We start from the raw sequence: 16,032 nt of genomic DNA on the forward strand, positions 1-16,032 counted from the left end.
TTTGGGGGGGATCCCCGGAACTATCAAGCCTTTAGGACAGAGATGCAATATGCTCTCAATCTACTGTTTGATGACTTCCCCGACGAGAACTCTAGAGTGGCGTACGTGATTGGCCATTTAGAGGGAGGGGCGAGGGACTGGGTTCGGCCCCTGATGGCAGCCAATAATGAAATCTTAAAGGACACAATGAAGTTTTTCCGCGCCATGGACTTGATGTTTTCCAGTGAGATCGAGCAGGGAGTGGTGCGCAGGCAGTTAATGGCGTGTAAACAGGGGAGCCGATCTGTACGTGAGTACTGGACTGAGTTCACCATGCTGATTCATAGACTTGGGTGGGACCTGGCTAGTGAACCTATTCAAATGCTGTTTGAAGAAGGTCTCTCTCCGGCAGTGAAAGATGAACTTTCCCGGGCGCCTAGGGCGGAGTCTATGGATCAGCTGACTAAATCAGCGCTGTCCATTGGGGCACGCCAGGAAGCTAGAGCTATGGAAAAGCGGGAAGGAAAGGGGGAACGTTGGAAGGACTTCCGCATTCCAGAGATTCCGGAGCAGCCTTTCCCGCCAGCAGAGCCGATGGAACTTGGAACAGCGCGCGCGCGCGCAGTTTCAAACACCAGTGAAGGGCGGAAGAAGGAGGGAAAGAGCGGCAAGAGATGCTATCTCTGCCAACAGCCAGGTCACTTTGCCAGAGTCTGTCCGCAAAGGAAGGAATGGCAAGGGATGGCGGGAACTGTTGGGGGGAAGGAGGAAGAAGAAATCACGGAGCAAGTAAAAGCCAACGCCTGGTTGCCAACATCAGGGCACAGCAGCCAGGCCAGGGAGTAATGAATGTGCCCACGCCGGAACCTCCAAGACCAGCGCTTGTGATAGAGGTGTTGCTGGAACTGGCAAACGGACACCCACTGAAGATAAAAGCGCTATTGGATTCAGGTAGCTCATGTAATTTCATGAGCAAAGAGTTTGCAGCTGCACACCAGATACAGACTATCCCACTGAGTAAGCCTTTGCAGGTTACCACGATTGATGGGAGGGAGCTGTTGGGAGGAGAAGTGAGCCAACAGACTGTACCAATGATAATGAGGGTGGCACGACACACCGAACTGATAGCGTTTAACGTAGCCACCTTGGGAGGAGCTCCTATTATCTTGGGTATGAGCTGGCTGGCGCTACACGATCCGCTAGTAGGCTGGCATCAGAGAGTGGTTTCCTTTGGATCAGCACATTGCCTAGAACACTGCAAGGAGGGAGAGGCTCAGGCAGGCGCCAGGGCCACTCTAGCAGGGATGGAAGTGATGGACAAGGGGAGGGTGCCACCACAATACGCTGACTTGATTGACGTGTTCAGCGAAAAAGAAGCAGATAAACTGCCCCCGCACAGACCCTTTGATTGTCAAATTACCTTACTCCCAGGAGCACAATTGCCAGTGGGCAAGCTGTATGCAATGTCAGACAGTGAGATGCAGGAGTTAAGGGAGTTCATTGACAAGAATCTCAAGCGAGGTTTCATCAGAGAGTCACGAGCGGTGGGGGGCAGCCCAGTGTTCTTTGTGGACAAAAAAAACACGGGCAAGCCCAGGCTTGTATGTGATTTCAGGGCCCTAAATGCAGTGTCAGAACCAGTGACTTTCCCTATGCCCAGAATTGATGACATTCTAACACGGGTGAGAAAAGGGAAAATTTTTACCAAGCTGGACCTTAGGGGGGCATATAACTTGATACGTGTGAGAAAGGGGGATGAGTGGAAGACCACTATGTTCACCCCCTTGGGGGCCTTTGAGTACACCGTTATGCCTTTCGGATTACAAGCGGGCTCCGCCTGTTTTCAATCATTCATGAATCACGTCCTGGGGCCACTGCTCTACAAGAACTGCGTAGCGTTCTTAGATGACGTCCTGGTGTACTCAGACAATGAGGAGCAGCATGTGCGAGATGTAAGAGAGGTACTGAGCAAGCTGCGAGAAAACCGGCTGTGGGTGAAACTGGAGAAGTGTCAGTTTCATACCAAGGAGGTGGAATTCCTGGGGTACCGGTTGTCTGACAAGGGATTGGCCATGGATCCCAGCAAGGTTCAAGCGGTACTGGAATGGAAAACACCAAAGACCAAGAAGGACGTGCAAAGGTTCCTGGGCTTCGGAAACTTCTATAGGAAGTTCATCAAAAACTTTGCCCATTTAACAGCGCCCATCACGGATTGTCTTAGTAGCAAAAAGAAATTTGTTTGGACGGGAGAAGCGCAGCAAGCGTTCGAACGCTTAAAGCAGGCGTTTGCGTCGGAAGAGCAACTTTTGCACGTGGATCTACAACAACCAATGAGAGTGGAGACTGACGCGTCAGACCGAGCGGTGGGGGCCATTCTTCTCCAGCCGGGAAAAGATACGTCTGAATGGAGACCGTGTGCATTCTTCTCGCGGAAGTTGAACAAATCAGAGAGGAACTACACAGTGTACGACCGAGAACTGCTCGCCATTCATGAAGCATTCCGGAAATGGCGGCACTTGCTGATTGGGGCGCAGCACAAGGTTCAAGTCCGAACTGACCACAAAAATCTGGAATACTGGAGAACAGCCCGAGTGCTGAACCAGAGACAAGTGAGATGGGCCCAGGAGTTCTCCAAATTCCACTTTGAGATTCGTTACGTGCCCGGCTCCGAGAACGTGAGGGCGGACGCTCTTTCCAGGAAACCTGAGTACTTAGAGGGGGAGGGAGCGCCTGAGGCAAGGCATGTAATCCCTGAAGACCGCTGGGTGTGTGGGGCGGCATTGGTGGGGCAGAGGGAACTGATAGAGGGTACGGAGAACGATGAATACGCCCAAGAGAAACTCAGAGAGCTCCGGAGGACAGAGGAGAACACAGGGGGGTTCGAAGAAAAGAACGGGGCATTGTATTACAAGGGGGCACTGTACATACCCGACGGGGAACTGAGGGGCAGAGTACTCAAGCAGTTGCATGACAGCCCCACAGCGGGACATTTTGGACAGCACAAAACCATGTGGTTGGTTACCAGGGAGTTTTGGTGGCCCAAGGTGAGGGAGGACGTACGGGAATATGTCAGGGGTTGCGACAGGTGCCAGCGAGCGAAAGGAGAGAGGGTGGCGCCAGCGGGGCTATTACAACCCTTACCCACGCCTGAAAGGCCATGGGAGGCAGTATCCATAGATTTTATGACGGACCTGCCAAAATCCAAAGGCAAAACAGCTGTCATGGTGGTGGTAGATCAATTAACCAAGATGTGTCATTTTATAGCTTGTTCACATGCAGTCACAGCGGAGGAAACCGCCAAGTTGTTTGTAGAACATATTTTCAAGTTGCATGGCGCCCCCTTGAGGGTTTTGAGCGACAGAGGGAAACAATTTACTTCCAGGTTCTGGAGGAAACTTATGAGCTTACTGCACGTAGAACTCAATTTCTCAACTGCCCGGCACCCAGAAACCAATGGGCAAGCGGAAAGGGCAAATGGGGTTTTACAACAATACCTGAGGTGTTATGTAAAAGACAGAGAAAATGATTGGGTGGATAAGTTACCTCTAGCAGAATTTGCCTACAACAACGCGGAGAACGTGTCCACAGGGATGAGTCCCTTCCTGGCAAATTATGGGTGTCACCCCCGGGCATTCCCAGGAGAGGGAGGGGAGAGGTGGAGCGTGCCGGCGGCGGAATATTTTTTTGAAGAGATGGAGGCGATCCACCGTCAGCTTCAACTTAACTTAGAGAAAGCCAAGGAAGAATATAAGAAGCAAGCAGACAGAAATAGGAGGGAAGGTGAAACTATAAGGGTGGGGGACCGGGTGTGGTTGTCCACCCAAGGGCTACCGTTCAAGGGCGGGAGCAAGAAATTGAGGCCCAAAAGATTGGGACCCTTTGAGGTCATACAGCAGGTCAACCCAGTGGCATTCAAACTCAGGCTGCCCAGTCACATGAAATTACACCCAGTATTTCACAGGTCATTACTGTCGCCGTACCGAGAGGGACGTGAGTGGGGGGAGCGTGAGAGAGAGGCCACCCAAACGCCCGTGATAGAAGAGAGAGAGCGCGATATGAACGTGGCAGGAATCATTGATTCCAGGTGGAAGGGGAATCAGGTGGAATATCTGGTAGAATGGGAGGGGGAAGCAGAGTCGGAAAACACTTGGGTACCAGCAGAGGTAGTCAATGACGAGGTTTTAATAGAAACATTTCATCAGCGTTTCCCAAGAAAACCGCAACCCGTGGCTCGATTTAGAAGGGAACACTTTGGGACCACCAATGAGGAAGGAGAGTTTGAAGGGTTCCCAGAGTCAGGGGTGGGTGAAGAAGCCGACTCCGACGAAGAAGAGGAAGACAGGGAGAGAGACGGTACGCCGTGGCTAGAAGTGTTAGAATCCTCGGACGACGAGGAGAGTTCCTTCAGGGGCTTTCCGCCCTCACCGCCAGTGGGAGAGGAGGCGGGAGGGGGTGAAGGGGGCCCTGGGGGGGAGGTGGATGTCAGGGAACTGCCATCGGAGAGACAGGTGGTGGACAGGCTCCAGGAGAATAGGAGAGAATCTGCAGCAGAAGAGGGAACCAGCAGGGGGAGTGCAGGAGTCACAGCGGAGGGGAGGCTCTGGGATGCTTCCAGTGAGAGTAGTGGAGAGGTAACGGGACCCCCTTTGGGAACTCCCACCCTTCGCCGGAAACTGTCACGCAGAGAGTCACGAAAGCGCATGTCTGTCAAACAGCTTTTATGTTGGCGTAAATTCCGTAGACGCCCACTGTCAGATTCTACCAGCGACTGACGGAGTCATGCTTTGGGGGCTCCGTTAGTGCATCGGTTTGGATGACCAGCCAAACCCCAGAGGGATCAAGCTTTTACGCACAAGCAGCTCATTATCCCATCACACAGGCAGACTTTTAAAAAGAGAGTTCAAGGTGACATTATAAACTGCATCGTTTTTTGTTTCTGAACTATAAAACCCCAAACTCTTAAGCCTTCCTCCATACTGGTGAGCTGCCGGCTGATAATTTTAGTTGCTCTTTTAGCTCTGTGATACCATTCTGAGACAGGCAAAGAGTATTAATTAAAAAAAAATCTGAATTCCATAGCAAGATTTGACTGAGCCTTTCAGTATTTTGTTGTTAGGAATTGTTGATGACTTGGTAGCAGCTGGAGTTAGATGTTTTGGCCCTACAGCCAGGGCAGCACAACTGGGAACCAATCGAAGTTTCGCTAAGGTCTTTCTTGATCAACATGGAATTCCAACAGCAAGATGGAATGAATTTTTAAATCCGCAAGACGCTTGCACTTTTATTAAAAGGTAAGCATTATTTTCTCCATTAGCTTACGCTCTTTAGAGTTGATGGTATAGCTTTTTCGTGAATTAAATTAAAAAGGGACCCCAAACGTATTGAAAATTGTTGATGAATATTGCAAAATGGCCAAAAATCGACAAGTTTACTGTTCTAGTTCTCAGTCTCTCCACTTTCAACCTCAACTTTCTCTCCCTCACTACACACTAGACCTGCTTGGTTCACCTGCTCCCTCCACAGCTAGGCTCTGCTTGCAGATCACAACCACAAGGCTCCGCAGTCAGCTACTGGGTCCCAGAAAACAGGGGGCACTTCTTCCTCTTTTTTATTCATCAGCCTTGACTACAACAGCATTTTTTTTATTGGTTGTTTCTTTTTTTGGGGGGGATACCAAAACAAAATAAAAAGGATGATAAAGCCTTTCACAATGTTTATTCCTTAGATACTTCTAAACAAGGTTTAAAGTGCAGTAATTTATCAGGGTGAATTTTCCCCTCACACCTTTAATCACTCTAAGCAAGGCTGCATCTCATACTTAGATGGGAAACTTCCAGAGAGGCCTAGCCCAAGCCTTCCTTGAAGAAAGGCTGGATAAAGTTTAGAATATAAATTAGAATATTTTCACGTAGCTCAGTATTGCCTACACAGAGTGACTGTAACTCTCCATGGTTCTCTCTCAGCCTTGCTTGGAGATGTGTTAAAATTCTCCTTTCTCTAAAATGTTGTGTTCCAAACAGTCCAGGAACTTTTTTTTTTTTTCAAAAGAGGAAATTTTTGACCATATAATGAAAAGGAGTGATTTTCTTCTAATATGCTCTATCTTAATTTAAAGTGCTGCTTTTCCTGAATTGGTGGTAAAGCCTAGTGGCTTGGGTCCTAGAAAAGAGATAATTCTTGCGTCCAACAGAGAGGAAGCCTGCAATGCAGCGCAAGAAATTCTGCAGGTGATTTATGCCTCTTTGTTAAGCAGTTGTGTGCTTCAATTTCGTTTATCATGGTTTTTTAATGTAAGGATAAATCTTACACTCAGGAGTTAGATTGTAGTCCAACCCCCTGCAGTGCAGGAATATGCAGCTGTATGTTTGTAAGGTAGGGTAAATGGGGATGTGGGTGGCGCTGTGGTCTAAACCTCTGAGTCTCTTGGGCTTGCCAATTGCAAGGTCGGCGGTTCTAGTCCCTGCGATGGGGTGAGCTTCCGTTGCTCTGTCCTAGCTTCTGCCAACCTACCAGTTCAAAAGCATGCCAGTGCAGGTAGATAAATAGGGGAAGGTAAACTCTGTTACTCAGCACGGTGTTCTGAGGTGCCAGAAGCGGTTTAGTCATGATGGTCACATGACCTGGAAAGCTGTCTGTGGACAAACACCAGCTCCCTTGGCCTGAATGCGAGATGAGCGCCACACCCCATAGTTGCCTTTGACCGGACTTAACTGTCCAGGGGTCATTTACCTTTTACCTTACCTATGTTTGTATTTTGGGTAGGTTTTTTCTTCTACTGTGACATTGTGCAGTGACGTAATTATATAGTATTTTAAACAGTGTTCTGACGTACAAAAACCAGTTATATGTTTAACCAGCAAATTGTCACACCTCATAAAAATTTAGCAGGGACTCTACTTGAGTAGAATGTGGACTACATGAAGGTTTACAGGTGAAGAAAAAAAGTTACCTTATTGGAAATGCTCTAAAAAAGAGCTGTCTTGTTAAAAATGGAAGATGGAATGAAAGTAGAATCTGACCAGTGGATTTTCTTTTCTTTTTTAATGCAGGGCAATGTTTTTGGAGGCACCCAAGATACCGTAATAATTGAAGAACTTCTTAAAGGGGAAGAGTTTTCTGTGTGTTTTCATTAAGTATTGCAGTCAGAGTTACCCTGTATTGTTTTTGTATAGTCCACAAACTTTAATTGTTATTAATAGAAATAGCCAAGACCAGCCTGAGGCAACCTCATTACCTGAGGTGGTAACGAACCCAGAGAGGAGCAGTTGGGGCATTGGAGGCAGCAGCAGAGGAGATACTGGTGGGAGACTGAGGAAGCGTTGAGCAACAAGTACGGGACATGGCGAGCAATACACTCCCAGGTCCCCTGGATCTGCTGTCCCCCGCAGTTGCCCTCAGTCTGCTTCCTGAGGCAACTATCTCACTGAGCCTCATGGATGGGCTGTCCCTGACTATAGCAATGTGGTTCACTTAGCATGAAGCACAATGTTAGCACAACATCAGCATTATTTACTACTATTTCCCAGTGTGGTTTAGTGGAAAGTTTGTTGGACTGGGAAGATGTAGATTCAAAACTCAACTCTGCCATGAAGCTTAGTGGGTCACCCCGGGCTACTCACATGGTCTAAGCCTAACTGCCTCCCAGTTTTGTGGATAAGAATAGGAGGCCCATAAATCCTTGGGGAAACGGCAGGGTAAATTCCAGAGGAACCACATAACTTGCTGAACCACAAGGAGTTCTTGAGCTTTTGGGTGCTAATTTTTGGGGTGCTAATTGGGTGTCTGATGAGAACTATCAGCAAATATAGGGATTTTACTGTGCATTGTTATCATAGTTTTTAGCATGCTGTAAACTTTGACACACAATAATTAGTATTTCCTTCAAGGGATACTAAGGGGACTTGCTTTGCAAACCTTTGCAGGGTAAAATACAGGCAGGATTTTCAAAGTCAGCAGTTTCAAGCACAGAAACATAACTGGATACTTCTGCTTTTCTTCCTTGTGAAGCAATTGGTAGGGACCTTGCTGCACAGACTTTCATCTCCCCAGAAGGATTCTAAAGAAACGAAAAGAGACTTGGTGACTGCTTGTGGATTTGGGGGAGGAAGGAGCTAACAGATCTGCCTAAGGCATATGAGATGAAGGACAAGATGGTCCCAATTCCCCTCCCAATTCCACGCACAGAAGTCAGACAGACTGGCAGCTGAATCTTACAACACCAGCAACAGGACAGCATTCTCCATTGCATCTGAGGATAGCATGCTACCTTAGGGAGTGCGGGGCAAATGATGCATAGCTCACACAGCTTTTTCCTTCAACAGATCACTGCTCCCTGTCTCCCCCAGTTTCTGCTGCCAGAGGCAGCTTCCTTACTCTGCCTAGTGGTAGGGTGGACTGTGGCAGTCAGAAGGTGGAGGAGTAGAGAATAGCATGGGACCAACTTTTCACATGGTAGCACTGACTCTGTGACCTTAACTACAATTTGAGCTGCAGCCATTAGCTGCTGAAAATGTTCACCTCTGTGTGGCGAAAAGCTCTTGCTAATTTCAGCACTGCTGTGAAAGGCAGGACTTCAAGGATTGAATTAATAAGAGAGAAACTTATGCATGTTGATGTATAATGTGTGTGATTTTAGTTTGTTATATTTGTTGCTTAGTTTCATGTATTTTCTTCTCAGTGCTTATGCTTTGTGGATGGAGTCACTTTTGCTCTCATGCCACCAGTCCAGATCCAAAGGCAACTATCTGATGAAGACTGGGGTCCAAGCACTGTTGGAATGGGAGCTTATGGTCCAGTACCTCAGGTGCCAACAAGTTTTATTCACTGCTTAGGACTCCATATGCCTTTCCCCTGGAAATCATATAGTCTGTTTTCTAAGTAATTTCTTGAGTGATGCTTTCAAAACTTTCTGGGTAATCCATGACAATGATTGACCTTGGAATAATAATGGACATAGGCGTCAACTCCTGGGGGCCCAGCTCTTTTGCCCTCCCAATTTTTTTGGAGGGGGGCAACCACAAATGAAGAACACACATGTCATTGCCTCCCCTCCAGTCTTCTGTACAAGTCGGTGCCTCTGTTAATGGAAAATCATATAACAAGATTCTAGCATGCTAATGCTGTGCCGACAAAGGTGTGTTGTACTCCACAGTCATACTTCAGAAGCACATAAATTGGTATTGAATATGAAATTTAGCAGCTTGATAATCTCGCCCTCCATCCCCCCCGCCCCCAAGACTGCAGATGTAAATCTGATAGTGGGTGGGGAACTTTCAGCAGATGATGGGGGGGGCCCTCTGAGCAGACTCTGTAGGAGTCAATGGCAAGACTTTGATGGCCTCCATGGAGTTGTCTGTCCTTCCGTGTGACAAGCAGAATTAAAATAAATTACTCTAAGAAATGGACATGTAAACTAGATGCAAACTAGAGAATGGTGCGAAACTCTAATGTTTATTTTTGTTGCTCGAGTATGCACTTCCTTAGTCTTAGTGTTGCCCTTGTAGATGATGGCAGGAAGACAGATGGTGACAAAACTTGAATTAGTTGCCTCTGCCTTTCGTTGGCTTTGGCTCCATCTACTGTTGGTCTTTGTGTGAACAATTCCAATGGGAACCAACCCCTACTGGTGTTCGGTTACTTTTGTTTTGATTTTTTACACTGAGGAAAAAATTGTCGTAAAGCCATTTGTCCTTCTCCTGTTGCTCATTAGATTTCCGAAGTCCTTCTAGAAAAAGTTAAAGGTACACTTCTTCAACACATTATCAACAGCATGAAGCAAGAAGGCATATCTTATGTAGGTAAGAAGTTACATTCGACATCAAGTTCCTTAGGAATGATCATTCTCTCATATGACATCACTGTGTCTGATGTTTATGTTTTGGATTTTCACCATATTGAAAACTCATTCTTGTCTTCACGTAACAACTTACCATTTTTTGAGTCTTGCTTAATGAATGATAACTTCTGGAGGAGTTATTTTATGAATGGAGAACTTGATCTTCTACCAATAATAATATGCAGATTTTTTTTAAATGCTTCACTTAATCTCATACCTTAGTCTAGCTGTTTGCATTTTAAAGACACATTAAAATATATACTTTGATTTTGTTATCTATAATTCTCTGATTCCTTTCAGGTGTGCTGCAGATAGAATTAATGCTTACCAAAGATGGTGTGAAAGTCTTAAGTTTTGACTGCTATTTTGGTGACCCCCAATGCCAGGTAAATCAGAGATATACAACCTAATCCTTTGAACCACCAAGACAGCAAATTAATATTTCAGATTGCATGTAATTTCTGCTCCAGCAGCATAGCATTACAGTTTGTAGTGCTGCATGGTGGACATTGTGAGTTAACAAAAGAAAAAAAGCCAGTGTAGCACAGCAACTAAACAGAATCAATATGTGCTATGATAGTCTCTCCTTTGGGAAGTTCACAGTAGTTGACAGTAGTATAATCTCCCTGCAGTCAAATCAGATTGACTGCTGCAAACTTTATCCAAACAAATCAGGACAAATGCTCTATAAAGAGGTCATCTGGTTTTAGGGTTGCTTTCTAACTTGTAATCACTGTAAGCTAATTTCCACTGGTTTTTGGAAATAGAAAAGCATTGCAAAAGCAGTGATTTGAACTAGATATAATGAACTAACTATAGCTGCTGAATTGTATATAATCATATATAAAATGCCACCTATGTCCACTTTTGCAGGTAGTTGTTCAGCTTCTTAAAAATGATCTTTATGAAGTGATCCAAGCCACTATTGATGGCAGGCTCTGCAGTTCCATGTTGGCTTGGTCAGAGAATTGTACTGCTGTGTCGATTGTCATGGCAAGTGAAGGGCATCCGGAATGTTCTAATCAGGGCAAAGAGATCACTGGTAATTCTTTTTTATTCTGAACAGCTTAATTACAAGGTACAATGAATAATTTCGCTTTATGTTTTCTGACAGTCATTATTCCTTTTTTAAAAAATACCACAATAATCATCTTTCAGTTACAGTATTTTGAATTATTTACTAAATGTATTTCTTGTTAAATGTTTCAACAGGGAAACTTAAGTGAAACGTGAAGTGCGGACTTTCCACTGATATTTTGAGACCCTGTGAAATGACAATACAACCACCTACATCTATAGAATATGTTCTAAAAATAATAATCGAGCCCATTTTCCTTTCAATTTTTGTAGGGCTCCTTCAGGCAAGAGAGCTAGGCCTGGAGATCTTCCAGGGAGCTACCATAGCAGTGGATGACAAAGTGCTGGTTAATGGCAGCAGAGTCCTGACAGTAACAGCCATGAAGGAGGACCTTGCGTCAGCGCTTGAAGTTGCCTACAAAGGACTGGCAGCCATTTATTTCCAGGGTGCAACTTATCGAAAAGATGTTGGTTATCAAGCTATGAGGTTTCTCAGACAGTCTGCGTATGTAAACATAGGCACTGGCAGATAATGCGTGCTAACCCAATGTTTATTATTTTGCCCAGGATCAGAGGTGGATTTAAGGGAACATGACTGGTTCACCCTCACTGGGTTCCCAGCTGAGAGGGTGCAGCAGAGGTGCTGCAACAATGCCTTAGACTAGAAGGCAAGAGGTGGGGGGCCACACACACACCAAATTTTGGCATCGCACAGGGCGCTACTGACATTTGAAAGTCCAAAGTCTGCCACTGCCAGGATTCTCTTGCAACCACAATCGTAACTGAAAAATGTTTTAACAACCATGACGTGTGCTTCTGTTTTAGGAGTCCATCATATGAAGACAGAATTGCAGATCCTATTGTTTGCAATGTCTTGGTTCGCCCATCTAACCTAACAGCTGCAAGTGGTTCCAAATTAGGTAAGGATCAGATGAAGTAATGAATTCCCAAAGGATTTTGAAGACCAGTTTTTCAAATTTATTCCATGTGAACCAAACTATTAAATGGATATACTAACCAGCTTCTGGCAAGAGCTCACTTCATTGTCCTTCCTTATCCTCAGAAGTTACTGCTCTTAGCATATCTTGCAGAAAGAGTAGCAGGAGAGTTATGTATGATTAGGGCTACAATGTTCAATTGACTAAACTTTAGGAAATTAAGTGATTAAAAACATTTACTCATCTAACTAGATGCCCCTAATTAATTTGACAGCAGGGGTGCTAATTTGAATAAAATATTGGGGGGGCAGATAAGCCCCACCCTGCCTAATCAATCACATGATGCTGTGCACACACACCATTTGAATGACAATACCCATCAACTTTGGGGGACTTGGCCCCCTCAAACATTTTATTGGGGGTGAGGCAAAGGACCTCAGCCCCTAGGAGTTGGCTCCTATGTTGGACAGCATATATCCATATCATTTTACGTATCTAGCTTTTTTTTTTGTTATAAAACTTTTTTGTAAAACAATTACAGGTGGCAAATGCCATCTCATAAGAATCGTTCTCATTTCCCCCTCATACAGAAGAGAGAGCATCTTCTGATATGATGCCTGAGATGCATCATCTAAAAACAAAGAAAATAAGCTTCTTGCTTTAGAAATGTTGTTTTTACCCATGGGTAGAATTAATTGATAGCGTAAGAACATAAGTAAAGCCCTGCCAGATCAGATCAAAGGTCCATCCAGTTGAGTATTTTGTTCATAGTGGCCAACTAGATGCTTGTGGGGCATGAGTGATAGCCCTCTCCCCCTGCTCCATGTTTCCCAGGAACTGATATTTATTCAGAGCCATACTAATGGTGATACTAGATGGTGGTATAAAGCCATCATAATTTTTAGCCATTGATTAATCAAGTAACTAAAACAAATACGATAAATCAATTTAAAATATTTAATTGGGATGCGGCTGTCATGATCTTTATATGGAAATTCAGACTGTTGTGGACTATTTCTGCTTTTTGTATGCTGCTCTGTTGCCCACACCTAATTTGTCATAGGTCAACAATATAGCAGGAAGCCAGTGCAGGAAATGTTTTTATCTATGGAAATGTCAACTTATCTCTTTTCTTCTTGCTTCACATATTGTAATAGCTGAATGGAATGTGTAAACACCTGTCTGACTATGATATCATATTGCACATGGGGCTGAATGTGAAACCTGATGCTCTGCTTTTGCTCCTGTTAGCAACAGCGGTAGCCTCTACTGTTTTCTAAAGATATTCTATATAACTAGAATCTAAAACAGAAACAGGAAGCACTCCTATATTCCTGCCTTTTGCAACATCTCAGCCTTGTCTCAGTGATCTATTGCAAACATGAGGATTTGCAAGGGGGAGTAGTAGTAAGTTTTCAGAAGCAATGCTGTTTCCCACAATGTTTTTGACTTCTGTGTATCTTTCAGGCAGCTGTGGGCATCGGGGGAGTGTTTCTGCCTTCTTTGATTTGAGAGCATCTGGTTATAATGATCCCATTCTAGTATCCCAAACTAAAAGCATTGGGACAAAAATGAAGGTAAACCAAGGCATGTCCCTACTGGAGCTTGTGCTATGCCCATGTCTCTTGTGATGCATCATTTTTCCATGTGAGACCACAAAGCTACACTGGTCAAAGCAAGATGGAACGGCCTTTCCATAAACACAGAAGTAACCGGCACTTATAAATGTTTCAGATCAATATAATTATGCAATTTTGAGCTTTCTAAGCTAGCCCCTATAGAACTTGAAATGTACTAAGCTGAATGCATCCCAGCTGTCCTATATGGCGATCCACCACAAGCTCCTGCCTTTTGCTTGGCATCAGTTGCTCATATAGGAAAAGAACATCAAGACCAGTGTCTGAAGCTGCCTAAAGTAATATTTTATACCAGAGTAATGCATTCACATTAAAATCCCAGGCTGATTCCCTTGTTCATTACAGATTGCCCAGCTGTGCAATAAACATGACATGATTGGTCAGGACTTGGTGGCCATGTGTGTCAATGATGTCCTGGTTCAGGGAGCTGAGCCTCTCTTCTTCCTTGACCATTTTGCCTATGGAAAATTGGATCCTGGTGTGGCTCAGTCAATAAGAGATGGAATAGATGGAGCCTGCAAACTGGCAGGATGTACTCTTCTGGGTATGACCACATCTCAGTATTTCTCTTCTCAGTTTTGAAATTTCTTCTTTGTGTCCTAGGATCTGTAAGTTGTAGTGGTAGTGGTAGCATAAATTTCCAATTGACCTTGAACATTATTTGGGGGTTCTTCCAGATGAAAAATAAACCCCAACCCTGGAAAAACATTGCCCAGGTCTGGGCTGGCACCATCAATATCATGTTCCCATTTTATAGAGGGGGAGCAGATAAGACTTGCTGTGATGCAAATAGCTATGCTTTCCAGCCCTTCACTAATATATATTAGAACTAGAAGCCTTGTCACCAACGTTGATCAGAAATTCTAAGAAACAAAAAAGATGCAGTTTTGAAAATCAGTGATTAAACTCAGTGCAGTCTTGTAAGGTTCAACCCACCATCTTGATTCAAAATATAATTGTATGCATACATAAACAAAAACCTGCTATTTGATCTTAGAAACCCTCGTGCAAAATTGGGATCCAGTATCTTAAGAGGTGCCCAAGTGCATAGCGAACAAACTAGAATTGGTGGAGAGGCTGTAGAAACTGTTTCAAGCCAGCCTTAACACACTGGGTGGCACAAGTCAGCTGTAGGGTCTTTGAAATGGTGATGCATGTGACTTGCTGGTGCATCTGTGTCTGTTGTGTGGCATATGTGCAGGCTTTGGAGGCACATGCACACACCCTTCTAAACATTTTTATCTTGTACCAATATGAGCATCTTTCTTCCACTTCCCTAAAACCAGACATTAGGAATTATTCCAAAATTCATCAGTGCTGTAGATGGATGAAGATAGGCATATATTTATTAACATCCTTCATTTACCGGTATTTACAATCTATGCAATCTTAAACATACCCAATGCCCCCCCCTGCAAAAATGAGGTGTTGGTACTCATACGTTGATAAAAGTGCTGTGTTTGCCAAAGCAAAATGGCTGCCATAGGCTGGGGGGGAAAGAGAGGTGACGGTACTCCATATTTGTGACTACTGCTGCACACTAAGCACTGAGTATACTCATATAGAATGCAAGTTCCATGGGCATTTATGGTATTTACTGCTGTTGGTTTCTCTTCCGTTTTCCTAGGAAGAGAGACCAGTGAAATGTCTGGCACCTTTGCACCTGGAGAGTGCAACCTGGTTGGCTTTGTGGTTGCTGCTGTGGAACAAGAAATGGGATTTCCACAGCAGGAGAAGATTGTCAGTGGTGATCTCCTCATTGGCATAGCTTCTTCAGGACTTCACAACCAAGGATTTAGTCTTGTGAGGAAGATTCTTTTAACATCATCCCTACACTATTTCTCGTCTGTTCCTGGTGGATGTGGTCCCCAGACTTTAGGTATATCTGCTTCCCCCAATTTCTTACCCTGAACATTTCTTGTAAATTAATACCATACACTTATTGTTTTCTTGCTTGCTTGCTCGCTCTGCTTTATATAATTACCTGATTTTGAAGCCATTGCACACTTCTCGGCTTTAGTTCCCCATCATGATTTTTACTGCACCTTTCCCCCACAGTGTCTTCAGAGACATCCTTGTTGTCCTCTTCTTTTCCACAGAAAGAAACAAAGGAGACCTTATGACAGCCTTCCCCAACCTGATGCCCTCCAAATATTGTTGGGCTGGGGCTGATGGGAGTTGTAGTCCAGCAATATCTGGAGGGCATCAGGTTGGGAAAGGCTGCAGCTTGGTGAGGAAGGAATCTTGTCCTGCTTATTATAAGATTGTATGAATGATTTTATCTACAGTTTAAAACTTCTCATACATTCACAGGAGAGCAGTTGCTAACCCCATCCAAAATCTATAGCAAAACTCTGCTGCCTGTACTCCGTTCAGGAAATGTGAAAGCCTACATCCACATTGCAGAAGGAGGGTTGCTGGGAAGCTTTTCTACAATCCTTCCTGAACAATTTAGTGTGGTTTTGGGTAAGTGATTTTTGTTCTTGCTGTATTATCTATATGTAATATACACATGATTCTTTTTTAGCATGACGTTAATAAAGGCGTTTTGGAAACTAGGCATATG

At 44.6% G+C, this 16,032-nt stretch overlaps 1 protein-coding gene across 3 annotated transcripts in view; it reads left to right on the forward strand.

Moving 5' to 3' along the window:
* The window catches only part of LOC309340476 (trifunctional purine biosynthetic protein adenosine-3-like), a 30,289-nt gene that overhangs the window by 5,358 nt on the left and 8,899 nt on the right, over positions 1 to 16,032 (forward strand). For all 3 annotated transcript variants that reach the window (XM_081859267.1, XM_081859268.1, XM_081859269.1), the window contains exons 4-16: positions 5,096 to 5,270; positions 6,095 to 6,206; positions 7,029 to 7,097; positions 8,657 to 8,782; positions 9,689 to 9,776; positions 10,115 to 10,200; positions 10,688 to 10,856; positions 11,165 to 11,396; positions 11,717 to 11,811; positions 13,297 to 13,406; positions 13,812 to 14,010; positions 15,094 to 15,345; positions 15,780 to 15,932. In XM_081859267.1, coding sequence (XP_081715393.1) covers positions 5,096 to 5,270; positions 6,095 to 6,206; positions 7,029 to 7,097; positions 8,657 to 8,782; positions 9,689 to 9,776; positions 10,115 to 10,200; positions 10,688 to 10,856; positions 11,165 to 11,396; positions 11,717 to 11,811; positions 13,297 to 13,406; positions 13,812 to 14,010; positions 15,094 to 15,345; positions 15,780 to 15,932 — 1,866 coding nt within the window. The remainder of the gene's footprint in view (positions 1 to 5,095; positions 5,271 to 6,094; positions 6,207 to 7,028; positions 7,098 to 8,656; positions 8,783 to 9,688; positions 9,777 to 10,114; positions 10,201 to 10,687; positions 10,857 to 11,164; positions 11,397 to 11,716; positions 11,812 to 13,296; positions 13,407 to 13,811; positions 14,011 to 15,093; positions 15,346 to 15,779; positions 15,933 to 16,032) is intronic.

Source organism: Podarcis erhardii (assembly GCF_964252035.2).
Source record: "Podarcis erhardii genome assembly, chromosome: 4".
Lineage (NCBI taxonomy): Eukaryota > Metazoa > Chordata > Lepidosauria > Squamata > Lacertidae > Podarcis > Podarcis erhardii.